Here is a 16,694-nt window from a genome sequence, read left to right on the forward strand (position 1 = left end):
AGCAAATGTTATTCCATTCACCGAGGTGGAGTATCAGCAGCGCTGTAGCCATGGAATCAGAGCGCTCTATATGCCTTGCCAGTGTGGACGGGTAGTGAGCTAGTGTGCCCAGGGCTCCTTTATTGTGCTCAAACTCGCAAGTGTAGCCAAGCCTTAAGGCATGTCTACACTTACTGGGGATCGACACAGCTGTGATTGATGTAGCGGGGATCACATCTAGTGAAGACCTGCTAAATTGACTGCAGAGTACTCCACTGGAATGAGAAGATTAAGGTATGTCAATGGGAGAGCACTGAAGTTGGAAAGAAAGAAGTTGACCTAAGCTATGTTGATTCCAGCTACGTGAGTAACGTAACTGGAGTAGCATAACTTAGGTCAACTTACCACGGTAGTGTAGACATGCCTAAGGGATGTAACTAGAAGTAATAGAATAAACTATTAGTGAAGTACTTTAAATGTCAACATTGTTAATTGTCATCATTGGCATCAGAGCTAGTACCTACCGAAATGAATGGGGCAATTCACACCTCAAAGTTATTGTTTCAGGTGCACTGCAAACTCAGGCAGACATTGTTTCATCGATTACACTCAGGTCATATTCTGAAAGTTATCTTTGCAACTGTAACAGTTTACAGATTAATTTCTTAAAAAATGAAGACTCAGGAGAAGAATTAATAGGTCTGTCTGCACGCCAACCCCCAGCTAGTACTTTGTGCTCCCCCAGGGGCGAACACCCCATGCTTGGGGAAATGTTTCTATATTCAAAGGACAGTTAGGCTCCCAACCTGCATATCTAAAAGTTCAAGGGTTTTTAATTGCACAAGCTTTGGGAAAACTACAGTTAAGGGTTTCCCAGCATTTCCGGTTTGCCCATTCGGTATTACATCAGACATCTTCCTTACAATCTTGAGTTCTCATAAGCTTAATAGGTTTGCAACCTTCCATGGTTGGGAGATCTTCAAGGAGAATAGAGGATGTTACAGGAAACATGAATCTGGTCCCCAAAATTATGATTGGCTTAAAAATCATGAGTTTAAAAAAAATAAATTTAGAATTTTTTATTTGCTTTCTGGTTTTTAACCTTCTGCATTTAGCTTTTCTCCACAAGCATGAGAGCTAGAAACTTCCTTTTAAAAAAATGCAAGGCTGAGATCCTCATATAATAAAATGACTTTGAGAGCTGGAACTGTATGAAAAATGCCAACTATCACAAGACACTTGATACTGTCGCTATTGTTGAGAATACAGAAGAAGTGTTGTGCAGGGAGGTATTCAGTAGGGGCATTCTTTCCTTTAAGTCAGTAGAAAATCATTATAATAGAATTATAATTTAGGGCTGGGTGGTGTACAAAGTTGGTTGAGAATGGTAGTGTTTTGAAATCAGAATTTTACTATTTACTATTTTACTGTTTATGCGAGTAAAACAGTGCAGGAGACATACAATTCTCCTCCGTGGAGTTCAGTCACAAATTTAATTAACACTTTTTTTTAACTAGCATCATCAGCATGGAAGCATGTCCTCTGGAATGATGGCCGAAGCAAGAAGGGGGCATATGAATATTTAGCATATCTGGCATGTAAATATCTTGGAACCTCGGTTACAAAAGTGCCATGCGAACGTTCTCACTTTCAGGTGATACTGTAAATAAGAAGCAGTCAGCAGTATCTCCCGTAAATGTAAACAAACTTGTTTGTCTTAGCAATTGGTTGAACAAGAAGTAGGACTGAGTGGACTTGTAGGCTCTAAAGTTTTACATTTTGTTTTTGAGTGCAGTTATGTAACAACAACAAAATATACATTTGTAAGCTACACTTTCACAATAAAGAGTTTGCACTTCAGTCTTTGTATGAGGGGAATTGAAAAAAATACTATTTCTTTTGTTTATCATTTTTACAGTTCAAATATTTGTAATAAAAATAATATAAAGTGAGCACTGTACACTTTGTATTATGTGTTGTAATTGAAATCAGTATATTTGAAAATGTAGAAAAACATCCAAAAATATTTTAATAGATTTCATTTGGTATTGGATTGTTTAACAGTGTGATTAATTGACAGCCCTAGTTTATACAGTTAACTATAGCAAAATAAAGGATGCCCATTTCTGGCATACAGTGATGTTACAATACTGTTAAGAATAAACATATTGTATCACAAAAATACTCTCTGAAGATGCTTACAGCTATGATGAGAAGAAAAACACGGTCTCTAAGAGCATTTTGAAAGAAACAGTTCCCAAACAGAGAGGATTCCTAGTTGACTTAATATATGGATCTCATAATAAGACATGGCCGATTTAATTCAGAACTTATCAAAATAGTTCTTATCCACTGACTTTTTCATCTGTGTCATCTGTTATTGCATAATTGGTTCTTTATATTGTTTTAAATTGTAAGGACCTTGAGTGTACCCTTGTCTGGATATGGTACTCTCCGTTTTGAAGGAGATACCACTGAGGCGTCAGTTTAAAAAAAAAATTCTCATCACTCAGCTTTTCTCAGTGTGTGTGTTCCTTAAGTTTCACATTGCATCTTGCCTTGTAGCAGTAATAATTCATTCCTTGTCTCTGACATCAGAGTCTTTAAAGATTAGCTTTTCCCCTGGGTTTCTGACTGTAGTCTTTTTTCCATCTGTGATCATAAAGCAAATTCCACAGTAAACTGGATAATTTTCCTCATCTAAAGAAAGCGCCTCAGGGATCCATTTCCCCAATATATTTTTAATTGTACTCTAATCAAATACATTTGTGTAACATTTTGAATTCGTGCATATATTCTGTTGTGAGATCATATAATGAAAATCTGTCTTGCAATGGATGTTTACAGTGGAGGTAAGGAGGCAAAGTTAGAGTCCCAACTGAAACCTTAAAAGCCTGCTGTCAAGTCAAATTTAGGCCAGAATTTCTTTATAGAAAGAGAATTCTTACCAAACCAAAAAGCAATATAAATGTTTTAATTGAAATTAAAAAATTACTGTTGAAGCAGTTTTTTTTAAATTAATAAATGTTCCCCTGTGGAATTATGGTAGTACATGAACACCTGAAGTAAACTTGGCTTGAAATTGACTGGCCTCGTATCTATTTCCAAGTTCAATAGAAATATAAACTAGGTTTTAAAATTCAGTTTGAAAAATCTAAAGTGGTATTAGCAACACAGTAAGGATTTTTTTTTCTTAAAGGCATTAAAATCTCTGTGTCCTCTCATTTCCACAATTAGCTATAGATGCAGAAAACTATCTTTCCTGGTCAAGACTTTTTTCTAATCTAGTTTTATTTTATAGAGTTGTAATTTTAGTATTAGCATTGCTTATTTGTGACTGTGTTTTCAAAACATAGTTTTAAACTTTTTTCTGCATTTAGTGCAGTTTTTTTTCCTCACTGTGTGCACTGTGGCGTGGTGACACAGTTAAAGAAGTATGGGCGGGATGAATGGACTATAAGGTGGATAGAAAGTTGGCTAGATTGTCGGGCTCAACAGGTAGTGATCAATGGCTCCATGTCTAGTTGGCAGCTGGTATCAAGTGGAGTGCCCCAAGAGTTGGTCCTTGGGCCGGTTTTGTTCAATATCTTCATAAATGATCTGGAGGATGGCGTGGATTGCACCCTCAGCAAGTTTTCAGATGACACTAAACTGGGAGGAGAGGTAGATATGCTGGAGGGTAAGGATAGGATACAGAGGGCCCTAGATAAATTAGAGGATTGGGCCAAAAGAAATCTGATGAGGTTCAACAAGGACAAGTGCAGAGTCCTGCACTTAGGACGGAAGAATCCCATGCACCGGTACAGACTAGGGACTGAATGGCAAGGCAGCAGTTCTGCAGAAAAGGAGCTAGGGGTTACAGTGGATGAGAAGCTGGAGAAGAGTCAACAGCGTGACCTTGTTGCCAAGAAGGCCAATGGCATTTTGGGATGTATATGTAGGGGCATTGCCAGCAGATCGAGGGACGTGATCGTTCCCCTTTATTTGACATTGGTGAGGCCTCATCTGGAGTACTGTGTCCAGTTTTGGGCCCCACACTACAAGAAGGATGTGGAAAAATTGGAAAAAGTCCAGCAGAGGGCAACAAAAATGATTAGGGGGCTGGAACACGTGACTTATGAAGAGAGGTTGAGGGAACTGGGATTGTTTAGTCTGCGGAAGAGAAGAATGAGGGGGGATTTGATAGCTGCTTTCAATTACCTGAAAGGGGGTTCCAAAGAGGATGGATCTAGACTGTTCTCAGTGGTAGCAGATGACAGAACAAGTAGTAATGGTCTCAAATTGCAGTGGGGGAGGTTTAGGTTATTAGGAAAAACTTTTTCACTAGGACGGTGGTGAAACACTGGAATGTGTTACCTAGGGAGGTGGTGGAATCTCCTTCCTTAGATATTTTTAAGGTCAGGCTTGACAAAGTTCTGGCTGGGGTGATTTAGTTGGGGACTGGTCCTGCTTTGAGCAGGGGGTTGGACTAGATGACCTCCTGAGGTCCCTTCCAACCCTGATATTCTATGATTCTATGACAGGAATTATGACAAACCTAAAAGACATGCTTATTTTCTTGTCTGGCTAAGCAAGGGTTATTTGTGCAGCGAGTTGTCATTGTGTCAATTCCTTCATGCCCCAGGCTCAGAAAGAGCAAACTCTAGGTCCTTCTTTCTAAAGAAATCACTGAAAGCCAACTCCTTAGATTCATCTGAGGCAACTAAATCTTCTGGAGGCAGAATGAAGGAGTCAATGCTGGGAATAGCACCATTTTCTGTATCTACTGCAAGGGATCTATCCGAGACTGTTGATGCCATGGTTTCAGCACTAGCTGGTTCATGCCACCTCCACTTAAGTTAGCTAGGGCTTTGAAATTGTTGCTAACAACATTGTTAGCTTTTCAGTGCCTGCTGTGGTTCTGGTTCTAATGGATGAATGAACCCCTTCTTCTAACTTGGATGTTGTACCTCCATCAGAAATAGAGGTGCAGTCAAGTCAACATTTCTAGTAGGCCTGAGTTCCACACTTCTCTGCCCTCAAGCATAAAGGCAAGAGCAGTCAGGTCTTCAAGGCATTTTCTGTGCCAATGACCCATTCCTCCTTTAGCTAGAAAAAGTAGTCATGGACACATAGGTCCAGGAAGCGCAGAGGGAATTCAGAGCTGTCAATTGTGGCTTCCCCAATGTTAAGAAGAAACTCATCTGCAACCCTGTCTTGCCCTCAAGTCTCTCCTAAGCAGACAGGGACGCTACTTCTTCCCTGGTGCCAATATTGTTGCAAGCTCTTCTGGTGCTACTGATTCCCTGGACTCAATTTGACTGTCCTCAGGAGGAAAGAGATCTTATTGTGCCAGGGTTGCTGGTTATCTGATCAGAGCTCTTTTTCATATCTGGCCCCGGGGAAGTCTTACTTGGTTCTAGGGGCTGTTCCAGTTGACCTTTTTGTCTTTTGGCTTTGAGACTTACCTGGACAGCTCCTAGACCAGTAAATATGAGTTCTGGTCCCCTTCTGGTCCTTCTAGAAACTTTCCTTATCAAACTCATTAGGCTCCTTGGGTGAATTTAATCCAGCCCATTTTACCTGGTCTTTATAATCCGTGGATGAGGTGGATTTATTGACAATCTTCTATGCCATCAGCTTCTATATGGTGCCCAGGGTCTTCACCAAATACTTTGCCCAGGTGGGCAAATCTTATCTATGGTATGAGCTAATTCTTAAATGCATGAATTTAGATGACCATCTGATTGAAGCATGCTTTTGTCAGGCTTTGAAAAACTTGATCAAAAGTACTTGTAATTCATTTCAAACTCTGGACCTCCTTTTATATTGGGAAAACAGTCTTCTGGTATCCTCTCAGATGATTTATTTCACTAGCACTAAATCAAACTCAGTTCATGTCTTTTTCTTTTTTCTTTTTTTTCCCCCCTAGAGGAGAGTTTTTTGAATGTGTCTCAAGGCCTATTTACCTTAAATGAAAACCTGTGTCAGACAATGAGGTTCTTCCTCCATCTGATAGGCCTCATGGCATCCTCACCATATGTGACACTTTATGTCCACCTTTGGATGAGGTCTTCCACTTTTGTCTAGCTCAGAACTTTACTCCTAATGTTGATGATATGTCTGCTTACCTGACACAGGTCCTTGAGTTTCTAGAGTGATGGGAATTGGTGATCACTTGCTCAGAGACAAGGTCTTCACTCCTCTGTCACCATCAACTGTAATTATCACAGAAGACTCCAAACTGGGCTGGGGATCCTTCACAGTGCATGGTCATTGGAGCATTTGGGGAGGAGAAACTGCTTATAAATTATTTGGAGCTGTAATATGTTAGCTGAGACCTCAAATAATTTCTCTCAAATCAGAGGCAGTGTGGTTCAAATTCTTACAGACAGCATGTTTCTTTTAGATAGACAAGTAGAAGCCCCCAAGCCTTTTTACTGGGACACAATAACTCTCTGGGACCAGTACATAGCTCTTCATTTTTATCCTATTGTCCTTGATTTGGCCAGCAAGGAGAAAATTCATGTAGACAAACTGAATTGTATTCTTCAGGATCAGTGTGAGTGGCCACTGAATCCACTGGTTTGCAACTAGTATCAATATAAAATGCCTGAAATTGTGCTCCAGAGCATGAATGGACAAACTTTCTCTCATGGATGCTTTCTTCTTGAGTGGGAGCAGTATTCTCTGCTACGTGCATTTCTTCCTGTTCCTCTGAGTAACTTGAGGTGGAGGTGATGTGGGGTAAAAAAAAGCAGCACAAGGCCAGATGATGATTTTGATTGTATAAGTGTGGGTCAGGCAGCAGCAGTGGATGGTTCTCCTAGAGTTTTCTTTCAGTCCATATCCTTGATCTTAGAAGCCATTAACTGTGCTAACATGTTTTTTCATGGAGGCTGAAGTTTTTCAAAGTTCCTTTTGCTCCTCTATAAAGAAAAATCTGCCCAGGTTTCTTTAGAAACTTGCTTGACAGTTCAAAGAGATGTATTTGTTTCAGCTCTGAAAACTCAGGCAATCAAGCTCCAACTGGTACTTCCTTAGACTCTTTGCTCTTTTGTTTGGCAGCCAGCTTTCTGTGGGGTCTGTCTACCCTGCAAACAATGAAGACTCAGCAGCTCAGCTTTTATCTCTAGTTAGCAGCTTGAGTTCAACCCCAGGCTGCCCTATAGACTTGAACTCAAGCTGCTAACTCAAGTTCAAAGACAAATTTCTGTACCTTCATTGCTGCTTTAATCTGATTTAGCTAAGGTGTTGTATAATGTGAATTAAGAACTTTCTGTGTAGTGTACACGTGCCCCCAGAGTACCCTTTTGAGGAGGAGAATTAAGTGTTGTCATACTCAGAGGCTGAAGCACAGCCGCAGACTCAGTCTTCATAGTCTGTCCCTGCTCTACTATTGCCTCTCATTTGCTATTGAGAAGTCAACTTCTACCTCCTATTGGCCCATAATGCCAGCCTCCATCACCCTCTTATTACACTTTCAAACAAATACCTTTGTGCTTTCTTCTGTGATGTTCCTCATGCTTGGAAGGAGTTCCCTATAAACAACCACAAAGTTGCCTCCTACTCCTCCTTTGAAGCCCTTCTGAAAACTCACTCTTGCCATGTTGCCTGCAAAAAAAAAATATTGACAATGGTTAGGCTCCCGGTGCGTTGAGACCATTGCCTAGCATGCTGACCAATATTGTCTCATTATTTCCTTGTATTCTGTCTATCCTTGTACTCTGTTGTCTCTTGTCCTCCATATGATCGAGGGTAGGGATAGGGTCTGGAGAGACCTAGACACATTGGAGGTTGGGCCAAAAGAAATCTGATGAGGTTCAACAAGGACAAGAGCAGAGTTCTGCACTTAGGAAGGAAGAATCCCATGCACCCATGCTGGGGACCGACTGGCTAAGCAGCAGTTCTGCAGAAAAGGACCGGGGGATTACAATAGATGGGAGGCTGGATATGAGTCAGCAGTGTGCTCTCGTTGCCAAGAAGGTCAATGGCATATTGGGCTATATTAGTAGGAGCATTGCCAGCAGATCGAGGGAAGTGATTATTCTCCTCTATTCGGCACTGGTGAGGCCGCAGCTGGAGTATTGCGTCCAGTTTTAGTCCCCCCACTACAGAAGGGATGTGGACAAATTGGAGAGAGTCCAGCGGAGGGCAACAAAAATGATTAGGGGGCTGGGGCACATGACTTATGAGGAGAGGCTGAGGGAACTGGGGTTATTTAGTCTGCAGAAGAGAAGAGTGAGGGGGGATTTGATGGCTGCCTTCAATTATCTGAATGGGGGTTCCAAAGAGGGTGGAACTAGGCTGTTCTCAGTGGTGGCAGATGACAGCACAAGAAGCAATGGTCTCAAGTTGCTGTGGGGGAGGTCTCTAGGTTGGATATTAGGAAACACTTTTTCACTAGGAGGGTGGTAAAGCACTGGAATGGGTTACCTAGGGAGGTGGTGGAACCTCCTTCCTTAGAGGGTTTTTAAGGCCCGGCTTGACAAAGCCTTGGCTGGGATGATTTAGTTGGTGTTGGTCCTGCTTTGAGCAGGCGATTGGATTAGATGATCTCCTGAGGTCTCTTCCAACCCTAATATTCTATGATTCTATACTTGGATTGTGAACTGTTTGGGGGGTAGGGGACCATCTTTTTGTTCTGGGTTTGTACAGAGCCTAGCACAATTGGGTCATGATCTATGACTAGTGCTCCTAGGCACTACAGTAATAAAAATAATTAATATAGTATTGTAGGACTGCTTTAAGAATGTCTTTGCAGCTATAAGGTTTGAAGGACCAGAACGGAAACTGGATCCTATTGATTCACTCTTACTAAGGAGGAACAACCAAAAGCTTGTGGAAGCAGCCTATGTCTCCCCAGATGCAATTTGCTCTTTGCCATGACAGAACAAAAAATACATATATAAAGTTGCCTTAGAAATGTTTAGAAAATTATGGGCTCCTAATGTGCGATTCTGAAATTGTCTTGTTCAAGGAAAACTGATCTGCACATTGATTTGTCTCACCAAAGACCCCTTAGATACAAAGGCTGAGAGGGTTACTAGAAATCTTTTTCATTTAAGTGTTACTCAGTTGTTATCTACTGACTATTAATCCTGTATGTCCAGATCTGCCATCTGCTGGTTGTCTGAGATGAAGGTTTTGAGCCACACTCTCAAAAAAGGTGAGAAAGCTCTGTCAGGTTTTGGTGGCAGTTAGTAATTTTCATGTTACCTTGAATTTCATGGATCTGGAAGCCAATGCTGTCCACATATCCTTTGTTACTGGATGAGTATGTAGGTTATTGCATGGTAGAAAAAAACATTCCTTTCAACTTAGAATGGTGACTTTTCCCTTGAAGTTTCCCTTGAAGAGCCACAAGGAGACCATCATCGAAGGAAGGTAAAAAAAGAGTTTAGAGAAATGTTTCAGGGTGCTTTAGTTTAGATGGCAGATTTACAGACTTGAAAGGAGGGCAAAAGAAAACTCCCAACTGCATAGGAAATACTGATTCCTGACAATCTGCACAAATTTTCAGTTGCAGACAAGGAAGAAAGAGTAACACGTGGGGTTAGATGATTGTGTGCCTTTCTTATTAATTAGTACTTTAAAATATCAGTTCTGGATACAGTGAGATAAAGGAAATTGTTAGAACCAGGAGGTTATGTGTTTTGCTAAGCAGAAAATTAACTGAGAGATGTTTTAAAAAGGTCACTTTGGATAAAATAGTTTTGGTCTTTTTATGTCAAATGTAGTACTTTTTAATTTGGTTTTAACAGTTGCATATGTAACTCATATATAATTTGTATATAAATAAACATGAGTTTTAACAATTTGAACTGGCTTCATAAACCTGGTTTTGTTTGGAGATATGTGGGTATGCATCATTGCATATGTTTTAGCATTACATGAAGTACTTATGCATTCTTCACACCATTCAAAAACTTAGCTGATTTTTCTTTTTTTCTTTCTGTCTGGAACCAGGTGTGGTTTCCCTCTGTGCTTAACTATAGGGTGTTAATTTGTTTGAAGTGTCCCCCCCACCCCCTTTGAAAGTTCAGTGTTTCTTTGTAGGAAACATTTGTGAATAGTATTGGAAGGCCTAATAATGAAGCTGGATTGTGTTGCAGTTTAAATGAGAAATAAAGATTTGTAGTTTAATTTTACATTTCCATACTTGAAGCCAGTGCAGGTTGACCTGTTATGCTCATACAAAGCACATGAGATATTTTATAGGGGAGAAGGCAACTTGCCACATTTATTGAGAATACAGACCTAGTTAAGGATGAATGCATATGGAGGATAGTTATTTTATAAATTATTGCTTATAGTCTTTGGAGTGCTTGTGAGCTGCTTAATTGCTGTTATAGATGCTGCTTGGCCAATCTACATGTCAGTAGTGTAGTCTACTATAAAAATGGCAACCCACCTCTTGTGTACTAAGGCAAATACAATAATGATAGCTAGTAGTGAGAGCTCATAAAAATGAGAAAGGATAGATGATGAAAAAATAGTATAATTGAATAATAGCTATGCTTACATTTCCATTTGAGATAATACAAAATTTACTGCAGAATGCCTATTCTGATTTATTGATAAACCAATGACTTAACCCTTTGTAGTGTGTGAAATGGTATTGGACAAATTAGTGAGCATTATTATTTGGAAGAGCTGATGATGCTTTGTGTTGTTTTAGTTCTGGAGCTGATTGTTTTATCACATGGCATATTTCTAATAAACACAGTAGATTTAGTGTGAAAACTTAAGAGGTTTTCTTTCCTTAGTTGATGAAGGGGTAGAAATCTTATCTGCCCGTTTTCTTGCATGTACATTTACTTTAATTGCAGTCCAATATATTCGATTATTTATAAGTCATGTTACTTAATTACACTCGTTTTATTCTTTTTACAGAATATAAAACGAAGAAGCACGTGATACTAAAGCTTTCTACATACAACATTATAAGGATCTCTCTCAAAGAATTGCTGTAGGACTAACACTGATTATAATTTGTCTTAAGCATAATGTGGTGAAACAGAGGAACAGAAGTTGTCCATCTTTGTGGAGACTAAGGAATTACAATGTTTATTTTGTGAGCTAAAACAGTTTTGCAGTGAACTGAGCATATGAAAATGCGGCCATGGACTGGTTCCTGGCGTTGGATTATGCTCATCCTCTTTGCCTGGGGGACCTTGCTATTTTATATAGGCGGACACTTGGTACGAGACAATGAACACCCAGATCACTCCAGCCGTGAACTATCCAAGATACTTGCAAAGCTTGAACGTTTAAAACAGCAAAATGAAGACTTAAGGCGGATGGCAGAGTCTCTCAGGTAGGTTTAAAAAAAATTATTCAGAGAACCTGTGTGATGTCTCAAAGTTTTTTAAAGTTTTTTTTATCCCATTGTTTATACACATTTGCAAGATTAAAACAGATTTCATACAAGCATTTTTTCCCAGTTATTCCTCGGTGCAAATGGTGGTATGGTTTATTGTGAGTAAATGTTCAAAAAAATTAATTGTATGACAGTTACTATGTATGCTGATGATGTATGACAGGATCGAGACAAATGTAATCTATCTTAATGCAGACTTTTCCCCAGAAAGACATTTTAGAGACTATATATGTAACCCTTCTGCCATGCGGAGCCAGCAGCAACAAGGGCCAGGTTCAGTATCTTTTGGTTTCTTTTCAACAATACAATACAAAACCAGCTCAAGTGCCCACCCAGTGACCTGGGACAATTACACACCACCCCCTGGGCACCTCTAAGAGGCAGTACTTCCCATTTCACAAGCACAGAGTCTGAGTGTAGCAAAAACTTTTAATAAAAGGAGGGAATTAACTTAGCATTAATTTAGGAAAACACCACAACTAAGGTTCATAAACACAAACCATGAGCAAAAGACCCACCCCCAAGTAAGTTGGGCAGTGTCCCTTTCCTCTCAGGGTCTTAAGTCCAGCAACCCAAAAGTCCCTTTAACGTGCCCATCCCTTCTCTGTACCCCACTCACAGTTGCTGTCCTTGGCCAGTGCAGCCCCAGAGTACAGAGATTCATCCACAGAGTTCACCTCCCACCCTGTGTGGAAGGCGGGGTAAGGAGGCACCTTAGACACTGCATTGCTCGGGCACTCGCTCATCGCCACAACAGCCGATTGCCACGCCTCTGCAGGGCTCTGCTCTGGCCCTCTCCGCCAGCCGCCCTGCTGGCCGCTTGCCTCACCTCTCCGCCAGCTGCCCTGCTGGTCGTGCCTCTCTCCCAGCTGCCTGCTTGCCAAGATGTCTTCAGCCCCCCCACACACACTTAATATAGCTCTCAGGTTTTATTTTGTTAAAGGGAAATCATGCCTCACCAATCTACTGGAATTCTTTAAGGGGGGCAAGCATGTGGACCAAGGGGATCCAGTGGATATAGTGTACTTAGATTTTCAGAAAGCCTTTGACAAGTTCTCTCACCAAAGGCTCTTATGCAGAGTAAGCTGCCACAGGATCAGAGGGAAGGTGCTCTCGTCGATTGGTAACTGGTTAAAAGACAGGAAACAAAGCGCAGGTATAAATGGTCAGTTTTCAGAATGGAGAGAGGTAAATAGTGGTGTCCCCCAGGGATCTGTTCTGGGACCTGTCCTATTCAACATATTCATAAATGATCTGGAAAAAGGGGTAAACAGTGAGGTGGCAAAATTTGCAGATGATACAAAATTACTAAAGATAGTTAAGACCCAGGCAGACTGCGAAGAGTTACAAAAGGATGTCTCAAAACTGGGTGACTGGGCAACAAAATGGCAGATGAAATTTAATGTTGATAAATGCAAAGTAATGCACATTGGAAAGCATAATCCCAACTATACATATAAAATGATGGGGTCCAAATTAGCTCTTACCACTCAAGAAAGAGATCTTGGAGTCACTGTGGATAGTTCTCTGAAAACATTCACTCGATGTGCAGTGGCAGTCAAAAAAGCAAATAGAATGCTGGGAATAATTAAGAAAGGGATATATAATAGGACAGAAAATATCATGTTGCCTCTATATAAATACATGGTACTCCCACATCTTGAATGTTGTGTGCAGATGTGGTCACCCCATCTCAAAAAAGATATATTGGAATTGGAAAAGGTTCAGAAAAGGGCAACAAAAATGATTAGGGGTATGGAACGGCTTTCGAATGAGGAGAGATTAATAAGACCGGGACTTTTCAGCTTGGAAAAGAGACTGCTAAGGGGAGACATGATTGAGGTCTATAAAATCATGACTGGTGTAGAGAAAGTGTATAAGGAAGTGTTGTTTACTTCTCATAAAACAAGAGCTAGGGGTCACCAAATGAAATTAATAGGCAGCAGGTTTAAAACGAATAAAAGGAAGTATTTCTTCACACAATGCACAGTCAACCTGTGGAACTCCTTGCCAGAGGATGTTGTGAAGGTCATGACCATAACAGGGTTCCAAAAAGAACTAGATAAATCCATGGAGGATAGGTCCATGGCTATTAGCCAGGATGGGCAGGAATGATGTCCCTAGCCTCTGTTTGCCAGAAGCTGGGAACGAGTGATAGATCACTTGATGATTATCTGTGCTGTTCATTCCCTCTGGGGCACCTGGCATGGGCCACTGTTAGAAGACAGGATACTGGACTAGATGGACCTTTGGTCTGATCCAGTAGGGCCGTTCTTATGTTCTCAGTGATTTCAGCTCTCAATGATATCAGCTGTTAGTGGGGGAGCCTCACTGCTGGTGCACACTGGACAGTCTCTTGCAATAGAGACACTGTCCCAAAGTAGGTCAAATACTTAGACCTAGGTAGCAGTGATTTCAGCTCTGCAGCATGTAACAAGACTCTCAATTGAGTCTAAATTAGCTCTTTTATTATACCATGGAGAGAGGAAGGGTCTAATGGTGTCTAGGACCATTAAACCAGGCCCACACCACCAGGTACATTGGGCTTTGTGACCCATGCCCCTTGCCTAGCGAGTGCTGTTCAGTTGAGGGCGAGTCCCTCCATTGCGGTATGCCAGGTACAGTTCTGCTGTCGTTGGTTCACACAACAAGGATAACAACCCTTTATTACTCCTGCCCGAATAACAAGGAGCCTGGGGATCCAACTCCAGCCACAAGTGATCATTTGGGCAAGCAGTCCCATTATGCTGAGCACCTAGGCAGGGTTGGTGTGTCCATGCAAATGAGATCAGCTTCTTAAGACTTTTTCCACAGCTCACCACTAGATGTCAGGGGAGAGCTCATCCAGACTCTCCTTACATCTGTACAGTACAAAATTACCTTATTTTAAAATGTAGAGTGTTAACTATGTTATAACAAAGATGCCTTCTATTAAAGATATTTTCCTACGCATTTGGATTGCTCGTAATTGACATTGACGAGACGTACTATATTGAAGAAATGTTAGTGTTCACATTTTAGAAAAGTAGCATTTTAGATAAGTAGCAGAATTCATTTGTAATTTAATTAATCTGTGAACAAATTATGCATAGCACATAAAGTACAGAGAATCCAATTCTTTGGTCATCTTTATGATTGAATGGAACAGCGTGTGCAACATGCTGTCAGCTTTAAAGAAATGAAGTGATATTCCTACCCTGAAGCCCTGTTTAACCCAGGGACAAGTTTTTAACTTCAACTTCTATCCATTGGATCTTGTTATTGCTGCTAGATTAAAGCGCCTCCTTATGTCTGATATCTTCTTCCTATGTAGGTATTTATAGACTAATCAAGTAACTGTAATTGCCTATACACCAGTGCTAGTTGCCTTCGTAATAAACAAGAATAACAGGAATTGCTCTTTATGAGCATAAATTTGACCTCGTTGGTATTACTGAAACCTGGTGGGGAGATTTGCATGACTGGGACTCTCAAGAGTTGCGACCAAACAATGATGTAATCTGCACCTGTTTCCAAATTCCCCTTTGATTACTGCCTACCTTACTTTGCCTATAAATTGAGGGCTATCAAAATGGACAAGTGGATACTAGATATCATGCACTTTGGCTACACCATCAAATTTATTTCTCCACCTCCTCCAAAACCACTACCTTGGCTCCTCTTCCAGGACCACTCTTAAGAGGAAATCCTCGGACATGAGGTGGACTCTCTCCTTGTGTTAGGAGCAAGTTCCACTCAGCATCAAGGAAAAGGGTTTTACTACAACTATTTAATAGTTCCTAGGAAAAGGGGAAGATGGAGATCCGTTTTTGACCTATGACAGCTAAATATTTTTATTCATGAATTAAAATTTTGCATGGGAAGAGTATCTTCCAATATAGACTGGCTAACCTAGTGAGACAGGTTTTAAACTAGGTTTGTCTAGGGCAGGAGATAAAAGCCCACAGGTAATTCCAAAACCTGGAAACCTGGGTGAATGGTCAGAATCTGGGGAAAACCTGGCAATCACAGCAGAGTGAAGGAGAGGAGGCAAAATAGAGGAGAAATCTATCTTAGGTATCTGCATACTAAGTTAAGAAGTATGGGGAATAAACAGGAAGAACTAGAAATACTAGTGAATAATCAATTACGACATAACTGGCATCCTAGAAACGTGGTGGGATAATTCATTTAACTGGAATATTGGTATAGAAGGATACAGCTTGTTCCGGAAGGACAGGCAGGGGAAAAAAGAAGAATGTGATGCCTTGTATATCAAAGATGTGTACTCTTGCACTGAGGTTGAGATAAAAGTGGAGACATAGCTGTTGAAAGTCTCCAAGTAAGGACAAAAGGGGTGTAAAAAAAAAAAAAAAAAAAAAAAAAAAAACCAAGGGTAATGTCTTGGTAAATGTCTGCTATAGATCACCTAACCAGAAAGAAGACGAAAGATGACACTTTTTTTTTTTAAAACAAGGAATAAAATCATCCAAAACATGGTACTTGCTGGTGATGGGGGACTTTAACTATCCAAATATTTGTTGGAAAGTAATACAGGAGAGCACAGATTATCCAACAAGTTCTTGGAGTGCATCGGAGACAGTTTTTTATTACAGAAGTGGAGAAAGTGACGAGGGGAGAGGCTATTATAAATTTCGTTCTGATTGAGAATTTGAAGGTGGAAGGCAGCTTGGGTGAAAGTGACCATGAAATGATAGAGTTTATGAGCTTAAGGAATGGTAGGAGGGAAAACAACAGAATAAAGACAAGAGACTTCAAGAAGGCAGACTTTAGCAAACTCAGATAATTGGTAGGTAAGATTCTGTGGGAAGCAAGTCTAAGGAAAAAAGAGTGCAGGAGAATTGGCAGTTTATTAAAGGGACATAAGGGGCACAAGAGCAAACTATCTCAGTGTAAATGAGGTAGGATCTGAGGCTAAAATAGGAAAAGAACAAGTTAACGATTACTTAGACAAGTTAGAAATCTTCAAGTCAGCAGGGCCTGATGAAATACTTCCTAGAATACTTAAGGAACTGGCTGAAGAGATCTCTGAGCCTTTAGTGATTATCTTTGAGAATTCAGAAAGGACAGACAAGATCCCAGAGGAAAAGTACAAATATAGTGCCTATCTATAAATAGGGGAACAAAAACAAGCCAGGGAATTATAAACCAGTCAGCTTAATTTTGCTATTCTGAAAGATAGCCCAACCAGTCCTTATAGGACAAACCTTAGGACTGGTCCACTGCCTAACCCAGCTAAAGTGATTTCAGCTGAGCTGGTGCTGGGTAGGTGTCACCTCTGCGTTGTCTCTCTCCACAGTTTTGCCTCTATGCCATCTCTTGTCACACTGTTGCAGTGCCATCCCTACTCTGG

At 40.6% G+C, this 16,694-nt stretch overlaps 1 protein-coding gene across 7 annotated transcripts in view; it reads left to right on the top strand.

Annotated features, from left to right (window-relative positions):
• Positions 1–16,694, top strand: part of FUT8 (fucosyltransferase 8) — a 291,206-nt gene that overhangs the window by 154,412 nt on the left and 120,100 nt on the right. For 5 of the 7 annotated variants that reach the window (XM_073348346.1, XM_073348343.1, XM_073348347.1 and 2 more), the window contains one exon: positions 10,855–11,278. The exons of 1 other annotated variant lie outside the window; for it this stretch is intronic. In XM_073348346.1, coding sequence (XP_073204447.1) covers positions 11,070–11,278 — 209 coding nt within the window. In that variant the 5' untranslated portion in view covers positions 10,855–11,069. Of the gene's footprint in view, positions 1–10,854; positions 11,279–16,694 lie in introns of those variants that run through there. One more of the 7 variants, XM_073348348.1, reaches the window with a different exon arrangement.

The sequence above is a fragment of the Lepidochelys kempii genome, chromosome 6 (genome assembly GCF_965140265.1).
Source record: "Lepidochelys kempii isolate rLepKem1 chromosome 6, rLepKem1.hap2, whole genome shotgun sequence".
Taxonomy (NCBI): domain Eukaryota; kingdom Metazoa; phylum Chordata; order Testudines; family Cheloniidae; genus Lepidochelys; species Lepidochelys kempii.